Source organism: Lathyrus oleraceus, chromosome 1 (assembly GCF_024323335.1).
Source record: "Lathyrus oleraceus cultivar Zhongwan6 chromosome 1, CAAS_Psat_ZW6_1.0, whole genome shotgun sequence".
NCBI lineage: Eukaryota > Viridiplantae > Streptophyta > Magnoliopsida > Fabales > Fabaceae > Lathyrus > Lathyrus oleraceus.
Window position 1 is genome coordinate 439,155,513 of NC_066579.1, and position 26,375 is coordinate 439,181,887.

General features: G+C 33.7%; 1 protein-coding gene and 1 pseudogene across 1 annotated transcript; both read right to left on the minus strand.

Annotated features, from left to right (window-relative positions):
• Nucleotides 1-3,066: 3,066 nt before the first annotated feature.
• LOC127115887 (actinidain) lies at nucleotides 3,067-4,125 on the minus strand. The gene is made up of 3 exons (XM_051047309.1): nucleotides 3,756-4,125; nucleotides 3,610-3,659; nucleotides 3,067-3,417 (listed from the first exon to the last, which is right to left on the minus strand). Exons 1-3 carry the CDS (start codon nucleotides 4,123-4,125, stop codon nucleotides 3,067-3,069), a joined length of 771 nt encoding a protein of 256 aa, XP_050903266.1.
• A 7,401-nt stretch (nucleotides 4,126-11,526) lies between these two features.
• LOC127115888 (zingipain-2-like) lies at nucleotides 11,527-12,660 on the minus strand (annotated as a pseudogene).
• Between the last annotated feature and the right edge of the window lie 13,715 nt (nucleotides 12,661-26,375).

The following is a 26,375-nucleotide window of genomic DNA, read 5'->3' on the forward strand; positions in this document are numbered from 1 at the left end:
ATCTATGTTCTTGGGTTCCTCAATGGAACAAACAATGTAGTTCCATATATCAGTAAGTGTTCTCAAAATCTTCTCAACGATCTTGACATCACTCACATCTTCCCCATAATTCCTCATTTCATTTGCAACCATCATTACTCGACCAAAGTAATCATTTATCGATTCGCCCTACTTCATTGCCAGAACCTCAAAGTCCCGGAGTAGACGATTGAGCTTAGCTCTCTTCACCCGAACATTACCTTGACACTTCATCTTCATGGAATCCCATAGTTATTTGGATGTCTCCTTCTGCGTATTCGTCTTCAGAATTGACTTGTCAAGTGATTGAAACAAGTAATTCTTAGCTTTCAAATCCTTCAGCTTCATCTCCTCTAGGTTCTGTTTTTGCGTCTTCGTCATCCTATCCATATTCGTAGGCTGACTGTAGCCCGATTCGACAACAACCCAATACTCTTTGGATCGAAGAAGATTCTCCATGACCATGCTCCAATGATCGTAGTTACCGTCGAACTTTGGAATGGACACTGAAACAAAATTTGCTTCTGAACCCATCTTTCTCAAGTCACACTCTGATGCCAAATTGTTAGATGCAACAAAAATTCAATAGAAAACAACTAACAGTACTGATAATGACTTGTTTATTCCTTGTGAAATGCCGTAAAATAAATAGGGAACAAAATGAACGTGCAGTAACAAACTACAACTCACTTCTAGCTAGAAATAAGGAAACAAACTTGACTAAATCAATTCAACAAACTATCCTAAAAATTAGGACTCTTATTTGACTAAAGACTTATCAGTTTGAGTGTTGTGGATGAAGGATGAAGAGGAAGGTTGTTGAAGAATATATGGGCTATGTATTTGGAGGGATGAAGGTGAGATAAAGGTTGGGCGAAATCTGGGTTTTGGATGAAATTTTGGAGAGTGTGCTTAATTTTCAGGGGGAAAATATGAAATTCTCGGTGTTATGGATTTGGGCAATGAAGGTAGGGTGGTTTTCGTTAAAGTTCTTGGTAAAATGGAGTGAGGTTTTGGTTGAGTGAATTTGAGTGAGAAAATGAGAAAAATGCGAAGAGTTTTGCGATTCTTGAACAAAGGAGAAAGGATATGAAATATGAGCGGAAAGAAAAGAAGATGACACATAGAGGTTAGCCGATGAAGAGATAAGGACACCAGCCTCATAGCATAACAGAACATTACATTTCAAAAACAAATTAACCATTGCTTAAAGATTATTATTGAATTAATTGAAAACAACTAAATCACACCACTATTAATTGTGAAAGTTTTGGTAAAAATAACAAAACAGAATTCCTTATAAAAGTGGAAATTAAATAACTAATTAATTTAAAAAATAGTTGCAGTTTATTAAAAATAAATGAACCTCTTTTATATTTAGAAAGAAAATAAAAGAAAATATATCTTTATTTCCTTCTATATTACTATTGTTACAATATTGATAGAAAAATGAATATTAATGTTCTGATTTCTATAAACATCGTCCTCTATTGATTTAAATAAATGAAATTTTACTATTTTGAGTTTTTAATTTGTGGACTTACATAATATTTAGAACCAAACTCGAGTCGATTCTAACTCTTACTTTTATATAAGTGTAATATCAGACTTCATTACACATTTTAAAAAGAAAAACTAGGTTGATTGATTGATTGATTGAGAGAGAGAGAGAGAGAGAGAGAGAGAGAGAGAGAGAGAGAGAGAGAGAGAGAGAGAGAGAGAGAGAGAGAGAGAGAGAGAGAGAGAGAGAGAGAGAGAGAGAGAGAGAGAGAGAGAGAGAGAGAGAGAGATGGATTACCAGGAAAAGACAAATCCAGTAAATCATTGGAAGAGTAAGATGGATTACCAGATGAAGAACTAGAAGGAGAAGTTTCAGTAGGACCTTCACTTGGCAAATCAGATTGGATTTTTTCCGGAGAGACAATTGGATTTGTAATACCTTTGTGAAACCTTTTTCGGACATACACTTGAAGTTGAGGATTATGATCCTCAATCATTTTTTCTCCCCCTGTTTCAGACATTATATTATCCGACAATTCAAGATTAAGCATTCTGGGTTCTGGATGATTTGTAGTCACAATATCATCCAGTGCAGGTAAAGTTTCCCAAAAATTATCTTCATTATCAACACAATGATTCTCCCCCTGAAGAGAATTTTTATTAAAAAAAGGTTGATTTTCAACAAAATTGACATCCATACTTTCAAAAAAATTCTTTGTTATTGGGTTAAAACATTTGTAGCCCTTTTTATTTGAAGCGTAGCCAAGAAAAACACATTTTCAGCTTTAGGATCCAATTTGGAACGAAAAATATTTGGGATGTAGACATAACAAACACAACCAAAAACTTTAAGGGGAAGATCCGCAATGATGCGAGATGTGGGAAAATAATTTTGTAAAACTTGCATAGGAGTCTCATATTTTAAAACACGAGATGACATTCTATTGATGAGGTAACAAACAGTTAATAAGGCATTTCCCCAAAGATATTTAGGTACCTTCATAGAAAACATAATAGCTCTAGTAACTTCAAGGAGATGTCTATTTTTTCTTTCAGCAATACCGTTTTGTTGTGGAGTATCACAACAAGTGGATTGATGAATTATCCCCTTAACTACTAAGAATGTACTTAGATATTTGTTGAAATATTCAGTGCCATTGTCAGACCTTAGAATGCCAATCTTAGTTTGAATTTGGTTTTCAATCATTTGAAAAAAATCTTTAAACCTTTGTTCTACTTCAGATTTTTTTCCTAAGAGATAAACCCAACACACACGTGTATGGTCATCAATAAATGTCACAAACCATTTTTTTCGAGACATAGTTTTGATTTTTGAAAGACCCCAAACATCACTATGGTTTAAATGAAAAGGTTGCGAAGCAGAATAAACTTTTGAAGTAAAAGATAAAAACAAATCTTTTCTTTGATATATATATATATATATATATATATATATATATATAGAGAGAGAGAGACCATCAATATAAATATTATACAAAGCACGAACACATAGAAGCTATAAATAGAAATTAAAGACAAAACATGAAATTACTCTAAATCAGGAAAAGAACCATAATTTGCAATACTACAATGACCTTCAGGTCCACCTGAAGGACCATCTCTTATCAACCTCATGTAACCTCTCTCTCCCCAACCTTGACCCCAAGAATTCTTAATCAACCAATATTTCTGGTCATTTTCACTTACACCATAACCAACTATAGCAACGGCATGATTTTCCGTAGGTCCACATGTTCCTGTATAAACCCCTCCAGCATACGACCTAAATTCATTCCCGACATGGAGACTAGCTGCAACGGGTTGTTGTGTCACAGCTTGTAGTAATTGTATTTCATCATTCTCTTTTACCATTTTGTAAGTAGTTATAAAAGCGTCAGTGTCACTGATATCAATTAGTTTACAGGATTGTTTGCCTTCCGTGTATCGATATTTAGTTTCTTCAAGAATACCATCGTTTTCGATTACGTAATTGTAGGCTTTAATAATATCACCATTGTTACAACCGTCGCTATTCTCATCACAGTCGATTAGTTGTTGCTCCGACAATGTAAGCAGCGCGCCCATCCTTATTTTCCAAAAACCTTCTATGGTCGCCACAGCTGCAAAAGCCCAACAACCTCCTACAACACAAACATTAACAAAATATAAGCAATTTGTATTATAGAGAGTATAAGAGGTACTTTAACCCAACTTTGGAATAGGGTTATTATAGCTACCACAGTCTCCTTGTGCCTTGATATCGGTAACCGCTCCTTTCACTCTCCAATCGAAATAGGGTGGAATATCATCAGTAATGTTGAAGAGTACTGAATTTGATCTTAGTTTGGCGGAAGAAACTCGGCTTGGGATATTGAGTCCGGTATAGGAAGCCATAAACTCTTCGGTAGTTAAATCAGAATATGGATTCAAGCCAAGAGTGTAACTCTTGTTACCAGCATTATTAAAGTTCTCTATGTATTCTAAATTCTCTCTGAATACCTGTAAACGATTCTCCATCTCAAAACTATTTTTGTATGTGATTCCATACTTGGTCATCCATTGTTGATGTGCTTTAACAACGGATGATTCATCCAACATTCGAGACATGCTTGGGTATGCACATGCCCACAAGATAATGATGCAAATACTGATAAGATGCATGATGTTTTTTGGATGGATGAATAAAGAAGAGAATGGTTTATGAAAATATAATATTAACAGAGATAGCACAATTTATAGTATTCAAATTCTTCCTATTAAAAAATAATATTCATTCCTTATGATATTGGATTTGTGAAATTTCCTTTTTTAAGATATCAAATTAAAAATAAAGTTCCCTTGATTTTATTTGATTATCTCATTAATGTAAATTTTAAATAAAAAATCAGCTTATTAAAATCAGATTTGACATTGTATAAACAAATATTTTATTCAAATTAATTGTTAAAATATTTTAGCCTTACAATATACTAATAAATTTTAACTACCCAATAATTTTAATTTAAAGGATAGGTTATATTTTGACATATATTTCATTATTTTTTTAATATCTTGTATTCAAATATATTAATCTAAATTAGTGTTAAAATATTTTGTCATATAAATGATTTAAGCATGAATATCTTATTTTATTTTATTGAAGTGGTATGTAGAAGAATATTTGTGTATCATATTATTGTGGTAGTAATCAATAATCTAATAATACAAATTAAATGATTTTTTTAAATTCATTTTTTTCTTTATGAGAAATTAATAATTCTTTTCTTTGTGAGAAATGAGAATAATACTAATTATAAATGAGAAATGAGAATAACACTAATTAATATTTTATTATTATTATTATGAGAAATGAGAATAATGAATCCTCACCATTAGATTTCGATTTCATTGAAATTAATGGACTAGATTTAAATCTCTTTCTATAGTCCATTTTAATTGTAACTTATATAGTCCCTATAAAAACTCATTTCACATTATATATTTAGAAAGATTTCGATTTCATTGAAATTATTTGACTAGATTTAAATCTCTTTATGTAGTCCATTTTAATTGTAACTTGACCCTATAAAAACTCAATTAACATTATATTTTTAGAAACCAAATATTTAATATATTTTTTAAAATAATGATAATATATTAAAAATATTTTTAAAAATTAAAATGGTTATTTAATAGTTAAAAAATTAAAATATTCTCTCTCCCTCCCTCCCTCCCCCTCTCTCTCCCTCCCTCTATTAATAGAATTCAACTACACATATTAATTTGGACGTAAAATATTACACCCTCTATTTCTTTTTCACTGTATATTAATTTGGGCGTAAAATATTACACCCTCTATTTCTTTTTAACTGTCGGTTTTTAGTAAAATATCAAAATTCAAGGCAACATCGATGGTTATTTTGTTAAAATCATCTTTAATTATTTATTGATGAGAGAGAAAAAATCAAATAAACTAATAAATAATTACGAGTATTATTGATAAAAAGACAATCATTATTTAAAAAGTAATAAAAATTATTAATTTTTTTTATATAGACAAAAATTAAAAAAAACAATTAAAAAGAAACTGATGGAATAATATATTTATACTTTAACGATATAACTATATCTATTATTTCCTTTTGTAAATAATATTATCATTTCTCACAGTAACAAGTGTTGTCACTTTAGTCGTTACCGATGGCCACTTAAGTGGGCATTCCCGATGACGAACTTAAGTGGTCTTGCATAGTTGGTGAAGAGGATTTTTCCAATTGATTTGCTCTTTTTCTCCTCTCAATTTCCTTATAAACGGTGGATGTTTTGTACTTTCCTTATTGTGTTGCCTCCTCCCAGTATCGGTTTTGCATCACTAGTTTTCTGCATTTCAAGATCCTCTTGAGAATCCATTAGCAGTTTTGAGGTGTTTCCCACTCCACAATATCTTGTTCTTTGATATATTATTCATATAGCCACTTCACCCAAAGTTTGACAGCTTTGGCCTGCAAGTTCCAAAGTAAATTGATAATCGTGACTTGATTCCTCTCTATCTAACATTTAATTCACATGTGATTTTGGGTTCACAGATCTTTTCCCAAGCCACAAGGGCTTTGTTGCTACCTACGCCGTTCCCACTCCACAGAAAGTTTCTACATATTGCTTCAATAGGTTTGATTATTTCTTTTTGACATTGGAAACACATGCATCCAATAAGTAAGTAGTAACAACTAATAACACACTTCGTATTAATTGATATCTTCCTGCATAATTTAATAGCTTAGCAGTCCAATGAAAATTCTTTGTCACTATCTTGTCAATGAGAGACTGTCATTGATGTATATTGAGTTTCCTACTTGACAGAGGAACTCCAAGATATTTGAGCAGTGCAAAGTAAGTAGCATTGAGAATATTTTCCTGTTCCTGAACTGGTACGTACTCCCATAAAGGAAACCTTTTATTTTGCCAGATTAGCCTTCAAACCAGTCGAATTTGAGAATATTTGGAATTCCTTCATCATAAGTCGTACTTATGCTTTATCCCCTCTTGTGAACATGATCAGGTCATCTGCAAAATAAATCACTATAATAAATAGTGATTTTTATGACGAAGTTTTTACCACGAGTAATATAAAACCGATGGTATATGTAACAAAAGCGCATTATTTTATATTATATAAAAAATATCAGGCTATTACCTCGGTTTTACAAAAAACAATATAAAAAATCTTGATTTTCAGTATAACCGCGATAAATACTCTTTATATTTTTTATCTACTCATTGTCTACCTCATTCACTTCTCGAGACCTAGCGAAAGAACATTTCTTTTCTCGCCAACGAAAGAACACTTATTTTTCAAGGAGCCCTAGCGAACCAAAAAACTCTCATAATTATCCTCTAATATGCTATTATTGTTGTTATTGTTCTTGTTGTTGCTTTGGTCCATTACTATTGTTCTTGTTTTTCTCCATTACTGTTGTTCTTGTAATTCTCTTTATATTTTTTATTCCTTCAGTGCCTACCTCATTCACTTATCGAGCCCTAGCGAAAAAACATTTCTTCTCCAGCCAACGAAAGAACACTTATTTTCCAAGGAGTATGAGAATTGAGTGAAACTTCATTTGTCTAAACAACACAAACAGAACTCTAACAAAGAGCGCTAAACAACGGGAGCCATAAATACATATATCATCTTCAATACGAAGATGTTATGTGTTTAAGACTCTCTTTTCTTCTTCAGAGATCCAAATTATTTTCTTTTACTTCTTCTTCAGAGTTCTTGTACGTCAAACATCACTACTAAATTTTTTGTCATATTGTTGTTGTTGTTGTTATTATTGTTGTTGTTGTTGTTGAGATCCGAACCCCTAGAGTTTTTGTTGTTGTTTTTGTCATATTCTTGTCATATTGTTGTTGTTTTGTTATTATTGTTGTTGTTGTCGTCGTTGTTGAGATCCGAACCCCTAGAGTTTTTGTTGTTGTTATTAATGTTGTTTTTGTCGATGTTGTTGTTCTTCTTGTTGAGACCCTAAACCCTAGAAGTTGTTTATTGACATTGTTGTTATTAATATTATTGTTGTTCTTAATGTTGTTGTTGTTGTTTTCTTGTTGTTTTTTGTTGTTGATATTGAGATTATGTCTTTTATGATTCTTTGTGCAACTCTCATATTGTTCTGTCTAGTTGGGTTTATTATATCTAATGTTGATTGTTTGGTTCACTAACCCCTCTTTGAACATATAATCTAGTAAATTGATTTTGGTAATAATCATATGCAAAATTATGTTGTATCTGAAACTTATCTTACATTGATTAATCATTTTATAGCATTCTTCAACTTATCATTCATCTCACGTTGTTTTATTGTTAAAATCTCTCAAATACTTCTTGTTTTTGTTCAACTTTCTTCCATATTTTTTCATTTTTCGAAGCATCAAATTTTATGCTTTCAACAATGAATTAATAGAAAATGAAGTATTGAACAAAGAACTTGAAACATTGAAGAGATTTTAACCATAAAACATCGTGAGAAGAATGATGAGTTGCAGAATGCTTCAAAAATCATAATCAATGTAAGTTGTTCTTCAAATATAACACAATTGTTCATATAATTATTTTTCTAACCAATTTTAGAAGTTATATGTTCATTATAGGATATAGTGAAATGAGCAACCCATATTAGATTTAATAAAGTCAAAAATTGTTTTACCCCTAGACTTTATGAGATAAACGAGGTGAAAGTATGGTATATCCTTCGGCGAAATTACAAAACCGATGGGACATGTGTTTTCACAATTTCAGAATTCCAAAAAGTTTTCACTTTTCACGGCGCCCTTCATTACCTTGCCTCTGTAGCTGAGGTCATATGTATTTCGCGTCTGAGATTAAATGTGTTTTTTATATTAGTGAATGTTAGTAATATGTAATCTTTCACACTTTGGATGGTAGTTGAAATTTGGATTTTTGTGCAAGTTTTTCAATGATCTATGAAGATACTCCATGATTAAGACAAATAGTAAGGGGTATTGGATCCCCTTGTTTAAGACCCCTCTTTTATTTTAGAACCTTGTTATTTTTACCATTGATTACATACTTGTATGAGATTATGCTGATACATATCATTATCCACTTGATGTATCTTGAAGAAAAGTTCATTTCTCTTATGATAGTCTCCAAAGTTGTCCACTTCTGTCATATGCCTTTTGCAGGTCCATTTGTATTGCACATCATGGAGATATATGCTTTCAATTGTAACCCCTTAGTAAATTATGAGTTTTGATGATGTCATCGTGTATGGTCTTGCTTGGAACAAAGGTTGATTGACTATCATCCACCAACACTATTATCACCTTACTGAGTCTTGAAGTTAAGATTTTAGAAATAATCTGATAAGTTGCAGTACAACATGTAATAAGTCTCATGTTTTTCATTGTTTTTACATCATAATACTTGGGGATCAAAGTGACTAGGGCACAATTGACTGTTGCATATAGTCTATTATTAGTAAAAAAAATCATTAATTGCAACTATAACATCATTATTGTCACTCTCCAGCTTTCCTTGAAAAACTTTGCATTATAACCATCAATTCATTGTGCTTTATTATCTTGTATGCCCTTAAGAGCTTCCCAGATTTCCTTTTCAGTGATTGGTTGTAGAAGGTTGCCTTTGTGGTCTTCTTGTAATCGTGTTCCACTTCTAATTACATGAAAATTTATATGTAGACGTTGTTTAGATGATGTCCCAATAAGTTCTCCAGAAAACCTTAACACTTCCTTTTTCACTTCTTTGAACTCAGTAAGAATATTGCCATGTTGATCTTCTAACTTGTATATGCCAATTTACTTATTGTTCCTCTTAAGCTAGCATAGAAGTATGCATTATTTCCATCACCTATCTTAAGTCAGTAAATCTTGGATTTCTGCATTAGAATCTTTTCTTCTAGTCCAGTGTTATGAATGACTTCATCAGACCATTGTTTCACATTCTTGATATGTTCTTGATTGAAAAAATCCCTTGCCAAACGAAGTTGAGCTTGTTCCAATTGAATTATGGTCTCTTGGATTTTCTGTCCCAATCGAGGAGCATCATCTGGGTCTTAAGCTTTTTGTAACATTGTATTTCTGTAACCTTCAATCATTATATATCATTAAGTTTTTGTTACAACGAGGTTCACAACAAACATCAGTACAAAATAAGCTATCTGAAAACAGAAATATTTCTAACTGATTACAACAATCAAATTGATGTCATCTCGACCGAACATCATTTCCGTAGCATCCTTATCAGTCGTCATTCGCACCCAACCAAAGATACTGTCGAGTCTCTCAATACTTCTAATTTTTCCCCTTCTGGTATTTTCCCATCTAACCAACGAACCATCTCCCTCTTCAGTTGATCGAACGTAGTGATGTTCCAGAACAACATCAGCATCTGAGGTTTGTCTCTCGCATAAATCACCTTTCCGTATCGACGACGAACACCAAACATGATTGTCAAATGATTAATTGAGATGTGGAACAATGACTCACACAACGCATCTATTTATAACACAAAAATTGTATTTTACACTGAGGCTCCAATTGAATTGACGCCTCCTCTTAAGTCCTACACAGGGGCGCTAATCCAATTGGCTAGGGCATGTGCCCTAGCCAATCCAATTGGCGCCTCCATTCAACTTTTAAGAGGAGTCTCCAATTCAATTGGTGACTCCTCCTAAAAGTGGGGTAGTTTGAGAATTTTTTTGAAACCAATGGTATTTTGGGAATTTCCTTTAAAAAGTGGATTATTTTTGTAAAAATTTCTAATAACTAAGTGGTGGGGAATTTTTAGGATTCTAGATTTCTTTCCATTGAAATATTTGGAAATTTTGTTGTTGCATACTCTCCTAAACTTAAACTTGAATGCAATCAACACAACATGCTTCCACCTAATTAGAGTTGGCAAATGTGTCAGTTCGACCCAACCCACTTCTGCCTAATTGAAGTGGATCAACCCAATTATTTAATGGACTACAAAAATGAACTCAATACAGTTTTTAAGAGTCTATTCAGCTCGTTGGACCAGGATGACCCATATTTTAAAATTATATTAGAATTTTATAAAAATGAATGCAATAGAAAAAAGGAGTAATCATAATTTAGTTAAATGTTGTTTAATATACTCCTCTCTCTCCTCTCTCTCTCTCTCTCTCTCTCTCTCGCTCTCTCTCTCTCTTCTCTCTCTCTCTCTCTCTCGCTCTCTCTCTCTCTCTCTCTCTCTCTCTCTCTTCTCTCTCTCTCTCTCTCTCTCTCTCTCTTCTCTCTCTCTCTCTCTCTCTCTCTCTCTCTCTCTCTCTCTCTCTCTCTCTCTCTCTCTCTCTCTCTCTCTCTCTATATATATATATATATATATATATAATATATTATATATATATATATATAATATATATATATATATATATATATATATATATATATATATATATATTCTATATATATATTATATATATATATATAATATATAGATATATATATCACAAAAAATATCTATTAAATTGAGTGAGTAACTGAAAATATTTATCATATTTTCTCTTCATCTCACAATCATTTATTTGCTCACATCATCTTAAAAATATATATTTATCATCTTTAACATTTCTTTATCATTTGAAAACATATCTTACCTCAATTTTCCCCCAAAATTAACTAAACTCATTTTATTAATTATTTTAAGGGCTAACAATAGTTCGCTTGACCGACCCGCTAAAAACATTGGTCCGGTGGACTAAGAAAAAAATATGATAGTGTTATTTAAGGGTTTTTTTACACCCTGATGCGCATTAAAATATATTTTTGTGAGTCGGCCCGATGGATCAGATCATTTTGATAACTCTATACCTAACGTGCGAATTGCATTATAATTGTTCATTTTTAGCCGAGGTAATTTTTTTTACAAGCTTGGTTTGAACAAGGAGAATAAGAAGATAAGAAGATATGTCTCAGAAAACAATGTGTTATAATTTTTATTACAATGATATTTATTTGTAAAAGGTACTAAATAACAGGGTAAGCAACATACGAAGCAAGATCACAATGACCTGTAGTTCCATCACCTTCTCTTAGTATTCTCATGTATCCATTCTCACCCCATCCTTTACCCCATGAATTCTTAATCAACCAATATTTCATCCCTTCACTTTCCCCGTAACCAATTATAGTTACCGCATGGTTAATAAATTTTCCACATGATCCTGAATATATTCCTCCTTTGTATGCATGAAATTCCTCACCAACAGCTATAAGAGCTGATATCGGTTGTTGCACCACAGCTTGTTGTAGTTGTTCTTCATCATTGGAAGTTACATCTTTCCAATTATTTATTTGAGCTGCGGGTTGTATATTACCATTTATTTGACAGGTTTGTTTTTTTTCCTTGGTATGGATAATCAGTTTCTTTAACAATACCATGGTTTTGTATTATGTATTCGTAGGCGGTGTGAACATTTCCATCGGTACAACCTCTGCTATTGGGATCACAATCAAGCAATTGTTGCTGTGATAATGAAATTAAATTTCCAGTTTTGATTTTTACAATACCTTCTACAGCTGCCACCGCTGTAAAAGCCCAACAACATCCTACAACACAGATATATCAATTAAATACCGAGTTTGAAAACTAAAATGACTAATTAAAAACAATTTGCATTACTAAAAAAATAAAGCAAAAGAGTTATTATGGTTACCACAAGTTCCTTGCTGCTTGACATCGGTGACCGCTCCTTGCTGCCTCCAATCAAAATTTGTTGGAACTTGATCATTCACATTGAATAATATTGTATTTGATATCATTTTGGAGGTAAAAAGTTGGCTTGGAACTTTATTTCTAGTATATGAAGCCATAAATTCTTCGGTAGTTAAATCAGAAAATTGATTTAGGCCTAGACTGTAACTCTTATTACCAGCATTATTAAAATTTTCTATGTATTCCAAATTATTCTTGAATATCTGAAATCGTTTTTCCATTTCATAACTATTTGTGTATGTGCGGCCATATTCAATCATCCATTGTTGGTGTGCTTCAACAACAGATGATTCATACAATGTTCTTGACATGGTAGCGTATGGACATGCCCACAAGATCATGACACAAATAATAGTAAGATAAGTCATTTGGTCTTGATAACTGTTTATGAAAGATAATGTTTTCAAAAATTGATTTGAAGAAAATTAGTGAAGATATTAATATTTATAGATTAAATAACTCCTGTACCAAGAACGAGTTATTGTTTTTTAAAACATTTTAATAATAAAATCAAATTTGATTTTCTTATTGATCTCACTAAAATGTGTTTTTATTAAAAATATGTCACAAAAAGGAATCAAAACATTATCATTATAATTATTTAGTATATCAAATAACTATAATTTTACCTAAATATTCGTTTTAAATTCGTATTATTATTACAATTAACAATTATAATTGATTTGTGTTTGACCGGTGATAACAAATTTTTTATTTGTTACTATCTAATGCTTGAATTTTTTAAATATTTTCCAAATTCTGAAAAAATCAGATGATATAAAGATGAATTACTATTTTTAATTTATTGATAGTACTATGGTACTTTGAATAAAATCTCAATTTAATAAATTTATTCTATTAATATATTAATTTTTATTTGAGAGATTAAAAGTGCCACACTCTTAACAAAAAAAACCTAATTTAAACGGGAACTTACTTATAAAATACATATTAATGAGAATATTTACACAAAAATTTAATTTCCAATCTATTTGAAGTAAATTAGGAATTTGTTGTACCAAACAAACTCCAATTTCATAACAATAAACCTTAAATAAGATATTATAATAAATAAAAGCTTAAATTATATAAATACATAAAAAAGAGGAGGAAAATAAATATAAGATAAATAGAGGAAAATAACAAGAAAACACTAAAAAAAGTAAAAGTGAAAATGGTACATCTTATTCTCCAAATTATTTAATTGATTTTTCCATCTAGCCTTATATTATATATTATTTATTAACAAATTAAATTGTTAGTGAAAATGGTACAGCTCATATTATATATTTCTTAAGAAATTAAATTATTTTTTTGTCTTATTAATAGTTCCTGAGACATTTTAAAATCAACGTTTAATGAAAATTCAGTTAACTAAGAATAGATTATTTTGCTATCATAATTCATAATTTAAAGAAATCAATATCACATTTAAATTATATTCAATATAAAATCACGATTTTTTTTTCAAAATAATCAGATTTTTCAAAAAAATTCTAAAATAATCAATTTTAAAAAAAAATACCAAAATAACCAAGTTTGGTAGAGGATGCGCCAAATGAATTGGCGCATCCCCATACCAATAAGAGGAGGCGCCAGTAGCATTGGCGCACATGCATTGAGCCTTATGAGGATGAGGAGGCGTCAATGCCTCTGGCGCCTGAGTGCATTTTGCATGGTGGGTGTATGCGCCAATTCATGGCGCATACACCCTCTCCTATTATTATTTATTTATTTATTTATTTTATTTTAATTTTTTAGTTATTTAATTTTTTTAATTTTTAATTTTAAATATTTATTATTTATTATTTAATACATAAGAAATAATAATGAAAAAAAAATTCATTAAATATGTAATAATTTGTTACATTAGACAGACAAAAAACTAATGATCCGCCCGATTATAACGTCCCTCGGTTACACATCTCGGTGCGTTAGTTTGTCTCTGAGGTCTCCCACGATTTTCTTGAGGTGTTTGTGGTCTTTAAGTGCTGACCTGATCGAGCGATGGTTGGTTGGAAGGTCCGGCGGAAGTTCCAGCGGTATTTGACAAATGTGTCATCATTTGCTCCCAATATCCGGAGGGGCTCTGGCCAACGGCGCTTCCGTAATGGAGTTTGTTGCCTATGTCATCGTAGTTAAGGCGTTGGGGATGGGTGAATTGGGGACGGTATAGTTGCCCAAATTGGGCCATTGAGTCGTTTTGAAAACGAAGCAATGGTTCCTGGGGCGTACTATAGTTAAACAATGGTTGGGTGTTCATTGGTGGGCGACTACGATGAAGTGACCCATATGAATTATCTGGGTTGTAGACGGTTGTGGATGTGGGGTTTGATTCTTGGTTTTGTGTTTGGGTGGGTGGTATGAACAGGGTACGACGTTGGATGGTTGGTTGTTGGGTGGTTGGCATGAACGAGTTGCGATGTTGGGTGTTTGGTTGTTGTGTGTATGTGGTCGGTTGATGCTGTGTGGTTGGTTGTTGGGTTTGGGTGAGTTCACATTGGTGTTGGGTGGTGAATTGATGTGCGACATACGATGACGAAGCAAGTTGGCGCGGATCCATCAAATATCGCGACTCAGATACAAATTACTGAGTTGTTATAGACCTAAATCATGCCATATATTGTTGAGTGGGTCTTGCACCTTGGATGACTGGTTCGTTCAAGATGTGTTGTCGTCGATTCCTCCATTGACGACACATGTCTTTTGCAAAGTCTCTCCAATCAGAATAATCCCATTGTGCATCGACCCTTTTTTGATGTCAATTCCCCAAACACGTGGGAGATTCTGGAATCTGTTGTAGCACTCCGAACTGCAGTTTGACCCGGTCACTTTGGTGCATTTCCACTGTAGTGAATCAGATAATCGGTGTCTTCGCTGTCCAAACTGCAACATCATCATGGTTCACATCATGATTCAGACCCAGATATGGCCTCCAAACAAACTGTAAAACAATACCAAATGGTTAGATGGAAAATAATTTGAGAAGTATTTTTAAATTAAAATATAGTTTGGTAGGAGTATTACATCGTCATGTCCAATGTGGTCCAATGGATTTCGATAGACTACAATAGCGTGTTTCGGACACCTATTGTAGTTCATTCCCCTTACTGACCACCTAAGATAATAAAAAGAAGTGAAAAACATTATTTACTGTTAATTATAAGAATAAATATAATTAACTAAATGGTGGATAGTAAAGTGTTAGACTTACTTGGTTGCAAACGGGAACACGAATGGACCCTCATTTATCGGGGAGAGCGACGGCATTCTAGACCACCCCCAAGCTTGAAGCAAATAAGCACATGAAAAAAAGTACAGTTATTCTTTTTTACAGTTCTACACATTGCACTATATAGATGGGCCAACACAGCTGAACCCCAACTATAAGTGTTTACCTTATTAATGTTGCGTAATAAAGGTAAATACATTATATTCACAGAATTACCTGTACTTTCTGGAAACAAAAAGATACCAAATAAAATCATAATATAACACCGAGCTTTTATTATTTTCTCATACTCGGTTGAATCGCCGGACAATACTATACTGGCATAATAGTGTTTTAGGTATTTTAAAATTATACCTTTCCCCCTTGCTTGACCAGATGTGTATCCCTCAGTTTCGTCGTCTAACAAAAGGGCACCCAATAATTCATTGCATATATTATTGTCTTGGTTAACTCGCTCATTCACTTCCTTTCCGTCTATACGGAGACCCAACAACATGTACACGTCCTAAAGTGTGACGGTACACTCACCAATCGGAAGGTGAAATGTGTGGGTCTCGAGTCTCCACCTCTCCAACAAAGCCAGAATGAACTTGTAGCCCACCGAGTACGAAACAATGTTTAGTAGATTTCCAAATCCACATCCTCTAATATATGGTTCTATTAAAGGATCGTGGGGTACATATTAATGCACACAGCATCTAAACCGCTTCGGATCCTAATAACAAAAAAGTAAGAAAATACAATTAGAAGAAGAAATACATACTCAATAAACACACATCTATAAGAAGTAATCCAAAAATAGAAACTAAAAAGAGAGAGATTACAAAGGTATAATACAAAGAAGATATCTATTAGAAGTAATCCAAAAATAGAAACTAAAAAGAGAGAGATTACAAAGGTATAACACAAAGAAGATATGTATTAGAAGTAATCCAAAAATAGAAACTAAAAAGAGGGGGATTGCAAAGGTATAACAAAAAGAACATGTGTATTAGAAGTAATCCAAAAATAAAAACTAAAAAGAGAGAGATTACAAAGGTATAACACAAAGAAGATATGTATTAGAAGTAATCCAAAAATAGAAACTAAAAAGAGAGAGATTACAAAGGTATAACACAAAGAAGATATCTATTAGAAGTAATCCAAAAATAGAAACTAAAAAGAGAGAGATTACAAAGGTATAACACAAAGAAGATATCTACTAGAAGTAATCCAAAAATAGAAACTAAAAGAGAGAGATAACATACAAATGCCGAGATATTCTCAATTGTGCCTCTGTGTTCATCGCCCATAGTCAACAAAGACATGATTTGAATTTGCAAAGCTTGAGTTTGGTAGATGAAAGAAGTGTGGTAGAAGAAAATACTTGAGTATTGATGAAGATGATTTGATATTGTTGATATGAGAAATTATTTATAGATGAATGACTGAGTAGGTTTGGAACCTAAAAAGAGTGTGATTGGTTGCATGGAAAGGCAAGAGGAGACAAGAGAATGACAAAATTCAGAATGGAAGAGAAAGCTAGCACGAGGAATCTTCTTGGCGCATGTGAAGAAAGCACATGCAAGGTAAGATGAGCCCTTCCTCTTGGCGCCTATATATGATTTCTCACATGCAAGGAAGAGGCGCCCTTCCTCTTGGCGCCTTAATGTAGGGCAATTGGAAGGGGCGCCCTTCCTAGTGGCGCCTGAGTGTTGTTTTGTAAAGAGGCGCCCAACCCTTTGGCGCCTTAGTTACTTTATGGCGCCTAGGGAATGGGCGCCTAGGTTGGAATCTTAGGGCACAAAGCTCAGAGATTCTTTGATTCCCTGGCGCTTGTGTATTCTTTTCAATCTTTTCTCTGCGTGCTGGATTCCTTCAACTGCATGCATGGTCAAGTTTGTACAGATAATTACCAAGTTATCAATGCAATGACCAACTTACCAATGACCAACCTATTTATGTTGTGCAGTTGAACAACTTAGCAATGCATTCAATTTCAATTCCATTCAAACTATCTACATATTTAATATTTCAACACAATGTCTTCCACACAACATTACATGATCAGTGCACATGTCGAAGGTAAAATATTTGATCATCAATTGTTCAGTTTTTGTTTTCGAAACACAAAGGTGACTCGGTTTACAATAAATTGACGATCAAATTTTTCACATCTGAAACAAAGAATAGAAAAGAAATTGTAGTGCAATAATGTGGGTCAGATCATCTATAAAAATCCGATTTGGTTTGCAGAAAACCAGGTAAAATTTTATCAAAAGAAGATTCAAAGTGATGATGATGTTCAACATATGTTTGGCAGTCACGAACAATCCGGTTACAATGATATAGAGTTGTATATATTACCACATCAACAACAGGAGTCTCAGTACATTGATCAGTCACAAGTGTTTTGTGAGACTGATGACGAACAAGCTAAGGTGAATGTTTCAGACGATGAAGAAGAGGAACCTGAGATCATGGTTGATTCGATGGTGAACGCTGAAGAGGAAGAGGAGCCAATACCAGCAAGTCATGTATATTGCCCACCCCAACACATGACAAGGTTAAATTTGGGTTCAGATGAACCTTCGGCAGATGTGTGGTACAATCCTTACGTGCAAATGCAAGGATCTCTGAAACAAGGAGACACATTTCGCACAAAAGAGGAATGTGTAAAAGCCATTAAGAAATTCCACATGCAACTATCAGTAGATTTCAGAGTTGACAAAATTGACGCATCGAGGTATAAAGTTTATTGTTCAAATGAGCACTGCCTTTTTAGGTTGTCAGCTACGTACCGGAAGAGGAGCGAGTCTTGGGAGATTGGATTAATGGGTCCAGATCACACATGCATGCTGACAAACCCAATGCAGGATCATCGTAAATTAAGCTCTCAGCTAGTATGCGATGAAATATTGTTTGTCATTGGCGACAATCCATCGTTAAAGGTGAGTACAATAATCTCGCATATTAGGGTAGAGTACGAGTACACTCTATCATATAGGAAGACATGGATAGCTAGAACAAAAGCTGTTGAAAAAGTGTTTGGCAATTGGGAGGAGTCTTACAAACAACTTCCAGAATACCTGTTGGCTCTAAAACACTATGCTCCCGGGACAATTGTCAAGATGGAAACATTGTCCGCATATACACCAAATGGTACGTGTGCTGTTGGAAATAGAATATTTCACCATCTATTCTAGGCGTATCAACCGTGTATCATAGGTTTTTCTTTCTGTAAACCAATTATACAAACTGATGGTACATGGTTGTATGGAAAATACAAAGGAACGCTACTGATGGCAGTGGCACAAGATGGGAACAACAATATTTTTCCAATCGCCTTTGCCCTAGTTGAAGGGGAGACGGCTGAGGGATTGAGTTTTTTCCTAAGAAATCTCCGATTGCACGTTGCACCTCAACCTAACTTGTGTTTGATCTCTGATAGACACCTCTCAATCATCAGTGCATATAATAACATTGACAATGGCTGGCAAAATCCTCCTTCGACGCATGTGTTTTGTATTAGACATATTGCTTTGAATTTCATGCGGGAAATCAAAGATAAGACGTTGTGTAAGAAGGTTGTCAATGTAGGTTACGCATTATCAGAATCTTCTTTTAAACACTACCGCGAGGAAATAAGATTGTCGAACGAAGATGCAGTTCGGTGGATCGATAGTATTCTGTTGGAGAAGTGGACTAGGGCATACGACAACGGTCAGTGTTGGGGCCACATGACAACAAATCTTGTGGAATCAATGAACTCTGTCTTCAAAGGCATCAGTAACCTATCAATAACCGCTTTGGTGCAAGCAATATATTTCAGGCTATGGGCGTTGTTTGAAACCAGATGCTCAAAATGGAGTTCAGTGTTGCAATCTGGACAGTTGTTCAGTGATGCTTCAATGAAATTCATCAGACATGAAGTTGCCAAAGCAAACACACACGTGGTTACGGTATTTGACCGAACTAAAGGTTGGTTTAGTGTTGCCAAATTCATGGATCACAATGAGGGCATGCCGATGGGACAGTACAAAGTCGAACTAGATAGAGGTTGGTGTGACTGCGGAAGGTTCCAAGCCTTTCGTACCCCCTGCTCCCATGTCATTGCGGCATGCTCAAAGGTTCGAAGGGATCCATCCTACTTGCTATATGAAGTTTACAAAGTCGCCAGCCTTTCAAATGTTTATAAAATTAGTTTTTCGGTAGTGGCAAAAGAGGATTATTGGCCAGAATATCAAGGGGACATCTTTTGGCACAACAAAGTTATGCGAAGGAAGAAAAAGGGTCGCCCTAACAGCACCCGGATTCAAACCGAAACGGATACGACGAACATTATGGTTAGACTATATAGTTCATGCCGTCAACCAGGTCACAATCGTAATAATTGTCATAGTGTTGGAATGAGCACAACCAGATAAATTCAGATGTACCTCTGTTGCTATATATGGAAAACTAAATTTATTTCAAAGTACCTCTGTTGCAATATATGAAAAACTAAATTTACTTCATAGTAAACGTCTGTGACGAAAAGACAGTTGTTCATAAAAAATAACACAAACAATTAAAACAACTAGAATACAAAAACTATGCGATTACAACCATCAAAACAATTTTGAACATGTAATGCATCATCCTACGAGCGTCTTGGTCGGTCTTAATATCCACCCATTCACGCACTTCTCCGTGTTGGTTGAACGTGGACACAAGCCATTGTATTCTTCTAATCCGTTCACCTTCTCCAATTTCTCCCTCTAACCAACAGTACAACGTCCGACTAAGACGTTCAAACGTATTTGTGTTCCAAAGTCGAACCTGTATCGGAGCCGCAACGGCAGAAAATATTACATCAGCATTTCGTTTCTAAATGTATGCAGACATTGTTGAAATAAAGAAAATTGAAATTGATGGTTGAACTAGACTAGGAGATGAATTGGAGTGAAAATAATTGTATGCAAGGCGTGGTATCTATAGAGACGGAACATCTATTGGACAAAACACGTAGGCGCCAGATGAATTAGCGCCCACATGACCATCACAAGCAGGCGCCACATGAATTGGCACCCACCATGCAAAATGCACTCAGGCGCCAGAGGTATTGGCGCCTCCTCATCAGGGCCAATGCAGGCGCCACGAGCATTGGCGCCTCCTCATGAGGCCCAATGCATGTGCAACAACGCTACTGGCGCCTCCTCTTATTGGTATGGGGGTGCGCCAATTCATCTGGCGCATCCTCTACCAAACTTGGTTACTTTGGTTTTTTTTAAAAGGTTATTTTAGAATTTTTTTTGAAAAATTTGATTATTTTAAAAAAAAAATCTAATATCACAAACTAGAAATATACATTTTGAATAATATTTAATTTTCAAAAAAAATTAAACTCATACAAACCCATAGTGTAAAAAATTTAATATTTTAAAAGATTATCAAGTTGTGTTTAAATATTATTTAAAAAATAAAATCATTCTATTTTTATTAATTTTTAATATTTTAAAACGATAATGCCATAATGTCATACTTTTCTTGTATTTGACATTACGGGGGAAAATCCAAATTATCGGCGCATTTCTGATTTGTACTAGCCGCTATGATTTTGAGTATTTTAATTTTATGGTTAAGATTTTAGACTTGATGGTTTTATATTTAATATGCAAACTTATGCACTATTTAATATATATAATATAAAATATTTTATGTATTATTCTTTTTTTAGTAAATCTTACGATTTTGATTACGATTTTATGTTTTACAATCTTGTTATTCTCTTTCGATCTTATAAAATTAATTGAGTGAGATCTTCCAATCTTAATTACGATTTATATTTTACGATTTTAATGTCTCCTTCCGATTTTATATAAGATGTCAATTCTGACAATATTGTATAATATTTTGAGTGCTCCATTAAAGAGGATTTATATCTAAGAAATCTTTTTGAAGATTTAGCTTTGTTGACATATGTTATTCGATAGTTAGGCAGTAAATGGTGCAGTAAATCTACTGTTCCACAAAATGCGGTAATCCCATGACTTGTGATTATGAGAAGCCTTACCGTAAGGGTATTAAGAACCTAGGTTTTAAATAAACGCCCATGACCCTGACCTGAACCACAACATCATGGTTTTTGATGTCTCTGATGGCTGCTACAAGACCATTATGGAGACCACATCAACCGCATTTGACCGCGATTTTCCCCAATTTAAAGGATTGCAACACAACCGCAAACCTTGTTAAGAACCAATGACACTTTAACCTTTAAACCACTTTCGAAGCTGATAGAAAAAGGAAACATATTGATTAAGTGAAGATTAATAGAAGTTTATTCAAAATGAGAATAGGGTTGGAAACTCTTTCATCATCTAAAATCGTATTCATACTTTTTTTTTTAGTATTTTCAATAGACCGAGCTCGTACTCTAGCATCTTTTTAGCACTTTGCTTTGATCTCCTACATAAACATTTATTTCTTCATTCAAGCCATATTCATACTTTTATAGAACTAAGAATTTATAGTTGTTGGTAATTATAAAGCACCATTATTTTTTCTATTTTGATTCTATCCTTGTGAGATACTGATTCTGGTATTAAAAATGTGGTTGCATCTTAAAAAAAAATTATATAGTGATTGATCCGTTGGTGTAAGTCCTAGAGACCAATACTTTTGATAATAAAGTCCATAGAATAATTAATCTGTTTAATGTATCAAGTGTGACATGATTATGAGATCCCATTAAATATAAGGACATCATTCTTAAAGTCTCCGTAATCAAGAATGAGTTATATTATCTTTTTATTAGATGAATAGTATGTTTATTTAACACAAAATGTTATGAAATAGTAATAATATTTATTAAAAAAATAGGGTTTAAAATAATATATTATATAATTTATTAAAAAATAATAATATATTTTAAAGTAAGTATATATATTTTTAAGAAAGTATGTATTATATATATATATTATATATATATATATATATATATATATATATATATATATATATATATATATATATATATATATATATATATATATATATATATATATATAAAGTAATATTTTTATATAAATAAGTATAAATAGATTTTTAGATAAGTTAGAAAAAAAAAATTTGAGTAAGCATATATTATTTAGATAAGTACCTGAATACAATTTGTGTAAGTATATATATATATATATATATATATATATATATATATATATATATATATATATATATATATATATATATATATATATATATATATATATATATATATATATATATATATATATATATATATATATATATATATATATATATATATTATATATATATATATATATAATATATTATATATATATATATATATATATATATATATTAAATATTATTAAGTAAGTAAATACGAATATTAAGTAATGTTTTTATTTAAGTAAGTATATATATTAATTATAGTTATGAAATATAGTATTTATGGTAAGTATATATAGTAGGTAATATTTTTATTTAACTAAGTAAATACAATTTGATCAAATATAGTACGAAATGTATAATTGTACATAATGAAATATTTTTGGTATTATTGTAGTTGAATGCATGATAGAATGTATTCAGGAAGATGTGCACTTAAACTAAATTTTGAGGAAGGAGTTAAAGAGTTTATCACGTGGGCATTTGCTTAAGAATGTTGTCAAAGCGAATGAGAAGTAAGATGTCCTTGTCTTAAATGTGAATGTAGACCTATAATTAGTGACTAGAGGAAGTAAAACGTTATTTGAAGAGAAGGGGTTTCATTGAAAATTATTAGGTTTGGACATATAGTGGAGAAGAACTAATGAGTAACGTACCAGACACTACTAATTTGCATGCTTTAAGTAGTCGATCACATATCGAATATGATGAACAATTTAATCTGATTGGTGACATGGTTGTCGATGCTCTTGGGGGTGAATGTGACATATGATGAACCTGAAGATTTTGATGGGGAAGAGTTGTCGAATGAGGAAGCACAAAGATTTTATCAGTTGTTGAAAGAAATGATCATGTCGTTGTTTGAGGGATCGTCACACTAAAAACTATAAATGTATGTGAGATTATTGATCGCCAAGTCAAATTGGAATGTTTATGATTAGTGTTTGGAATTCTTCGCAAAAATGATGTTTGACGTGACTCCTACGAAAGTTAACTTGCCTACAATTATGATGCAAAGAGGTTGATGTTGAAGTTGGATTTAGAAGTAAGAAAGATTGATTGTTGCATTAGTGGTTGCATGTTGTTTGACAATGAGTTTGGTACCAATGATGCAACGTTGGAGGAATGTAAGTTCTGTAAGAGTCCAATATGTCAAGTTCACAGTAAAGCCATTAATCATAAGCAAAAATGTGTAGCAGTTAAGTCCACGTTTAACTTTCGATAATACCAAGGTTAAAAAGAATGTTTTTTAAATGCACATTGCAAGTAAAATGACATGGCATCATACGATCAAAACAAGTTCAGGCACTACGCAACATCCATCTAGTGGCGAGGCAGGGAAACATTTTGATCTGATACTGTTGTTACCACGAAATATTCCTAAGGTAGGTTGAAAGCACAAGTAATGAAAAAGTCCTATGAATATGGGGATCATACCCTACCAAAAGGTAAAAAGATGTTGAAAGCAAGTAAGAAAGAAAAACAAACCAAAGGACGAGGCCGACAGGGAAAGCTGGCTCCGTCGACAGGCCATTAGGTCGACCAACGCGAGGTTTGGAACTTAAAGAATTCTAATCAAATATGCAGAAGACAGCTTCGCCCTAACGTCTGGGCGGGAGAAATTTGAAATGTAAAACAAAATAGCAGTTCCAAAAGAAATAAAAGCGTCACAACGTGGAGCGGTTAGCCAGACATGGGTGCGGCGGTTATGCAGATCGTGTGTCATCACATCTGCTAGTTTCTAGGAAGTTAGCTTAGGAGTAGTTTTCTCTAGTTTAGTATAAATAGGAGTATCCCACAAGGGGCTGGAGGTGTTCACTTTGTACTACGAAATCACTTGTAAGAAAACTTCTCATTCCCTGCGTGAGGAAGCAAGAGTTTTTCTGAGAGTGCTATGTACGTGAATCACCACATTTATTTCAATGCAACTTCCCTACTTTTCAATTGTTCCCATTGAACATTTTATTTTAATTTCTTTTACTTTTGAGTTATCATTGTACGTTGTCGTTTACGCTGTCGACACTGACTCTATCACGATCATAGAGTTTACCAAAAGCGTGTTCGTAGTATACATCTTTTGAATGTTATAGCGCTGTCGGTCACAAGTCACCTATAGGCGATAACATTGTCTAAAACCGTTCGTGTGGAAAAAACCCTACGCTTGTTCGACACTTTGTTGGGAGCCGTTCCTCACAAAGTCATTTCGTCGAAGTTTGAACAAGTCTCACTTGCACTAGCACATGTCCTAGGATCAACTGGTCGATCCTGCAAGTAACCCTTCGTTTTAAGCCCAGGGAGGACCAGCGGTTGTTTACCAATTTCCACAGTAAACAAAATGGCACGCCCAGTGGGACGGTGCTAGAGCAGTTACGAAATTGCATGAAACTTAGAAGTGGCAAGTTATATAATAAGCCACGAAGTAGTATGAAGATGTCAGAAACTAACACTGATGAAGTTCCACGAGGGACTTTATCCAATACGGAAACAGTAGTTTCACAGGTTGTCACTTTGCCGCCGATGACAAATACAGCCCTAACCATGTCGACTACGGGTGCGGTAGGAACATCAATTCCTCAGCCTCCACCGGGGGGTTCAGGATCAACGATAACGACGTTCAGACCTTATGTGCCTCGCTTTGGCACCACAGATCTGCTTTATGGAATGCCGTATTCCTTAATGCCCGGATATCAGTCGACATCCAGTACAACACTGTTTTCAGAAACAAACCCTCCCTTGCAAGGATCAGCACAAGGGGGCAACATAAGGAACACTACTCAGAACAGAGCCATGCCGCTGTCGAACACGTCAGTAGCGGTGTTGAGACAACAAATGGACATAGTAACCATGAATTGGTTAACATGTTGACCAACCAGATGGGCACAGTCTTCAATCCACTAATACAAGAATCTGCTGAAACAAACAGACAGGTGGCGAACCAATTGACGCGTTTATGCAATTTTCTAGGGGCACCGGCCCGACAGATAACGCCAACAATTAGACCAATTGTTCCTGTGCAGATAGAGGTAGGGGCAGTGGAGGAGGAGACAGTCCACGAAGGACAAATCATTAGACCCCTGCAACGTCAAGGCGTCGAATCAGGAGTTGCGGGACGTAACCAGATGGTAATGGTCAACCGACAGCAGGATGCTGATCAAATCGTCGACCAACACTGACAAGAAGACTTGGCGGTGGAAAATAATTTGACAACTATTGTCGAAAGGATTATGGCTAGAAATGGCATGGGTGCCACGTTACAAAGGTCATTATACATTTCCCCGTTAGCTGAGTTTATTCTCCAAGCCGAGGCGCCCAGGGGGATGAAAGTGCCTAAGTACACTAAATTTGGGGGAGAGTCTGGTGAATCGACAATAGAGCACGTCGCCAGATACTTAACAGAGTCAGGGGATCTAGCTCATAATGAATGCTTAAGAGTAAAAAAATTCCCTTCCTCTCTGACCAAGGTTGCCTTCACATGGTTCAGTTCGTTGGCCTCAAGTTTTATCGACTCATGTGCCAAACTAGAAAAGAAGTTTCATGAACAGTTTTACGAAGGACACTCCAAAATTAGTTTGGCGGAATTGTCTAGTATTAAGAGAAGGTTCGCTAAGAGTATAGATGATTATCTGAATCATTTTAGGTATTTAAAGGCTAGGTGCTTCACACAAGTGCCAGAACATGAACTAGTTCAAATGGCCACAAGAGGATTAGATTATT

Excerpts from the sequence above, each read along its gene's own strand:
- LOC127115887 (XM_051047309.1), bottom strand. The coding sequence starts at position 4,125 with ATGTCTCGAATGTTGGATGAATCATCCGTTGTTAAAGCACATCAACAA. Across the intron at positions 3,660-3,755 it reads CAAGGCACAAGGAGACTGTG|GAGGTTGTTGGGCTTTTGCA; the intron begins GTAGCTATAATA and ends TTTGTGTTGTAG. Across the intron at positions 3,418-3,609 it reads CCATAGAAGGTTTTTGGAAA|ACTGACGCTTTTATAACTAC; the intron begins ATAAGGATGGGC and ends GATATCAGTGAC.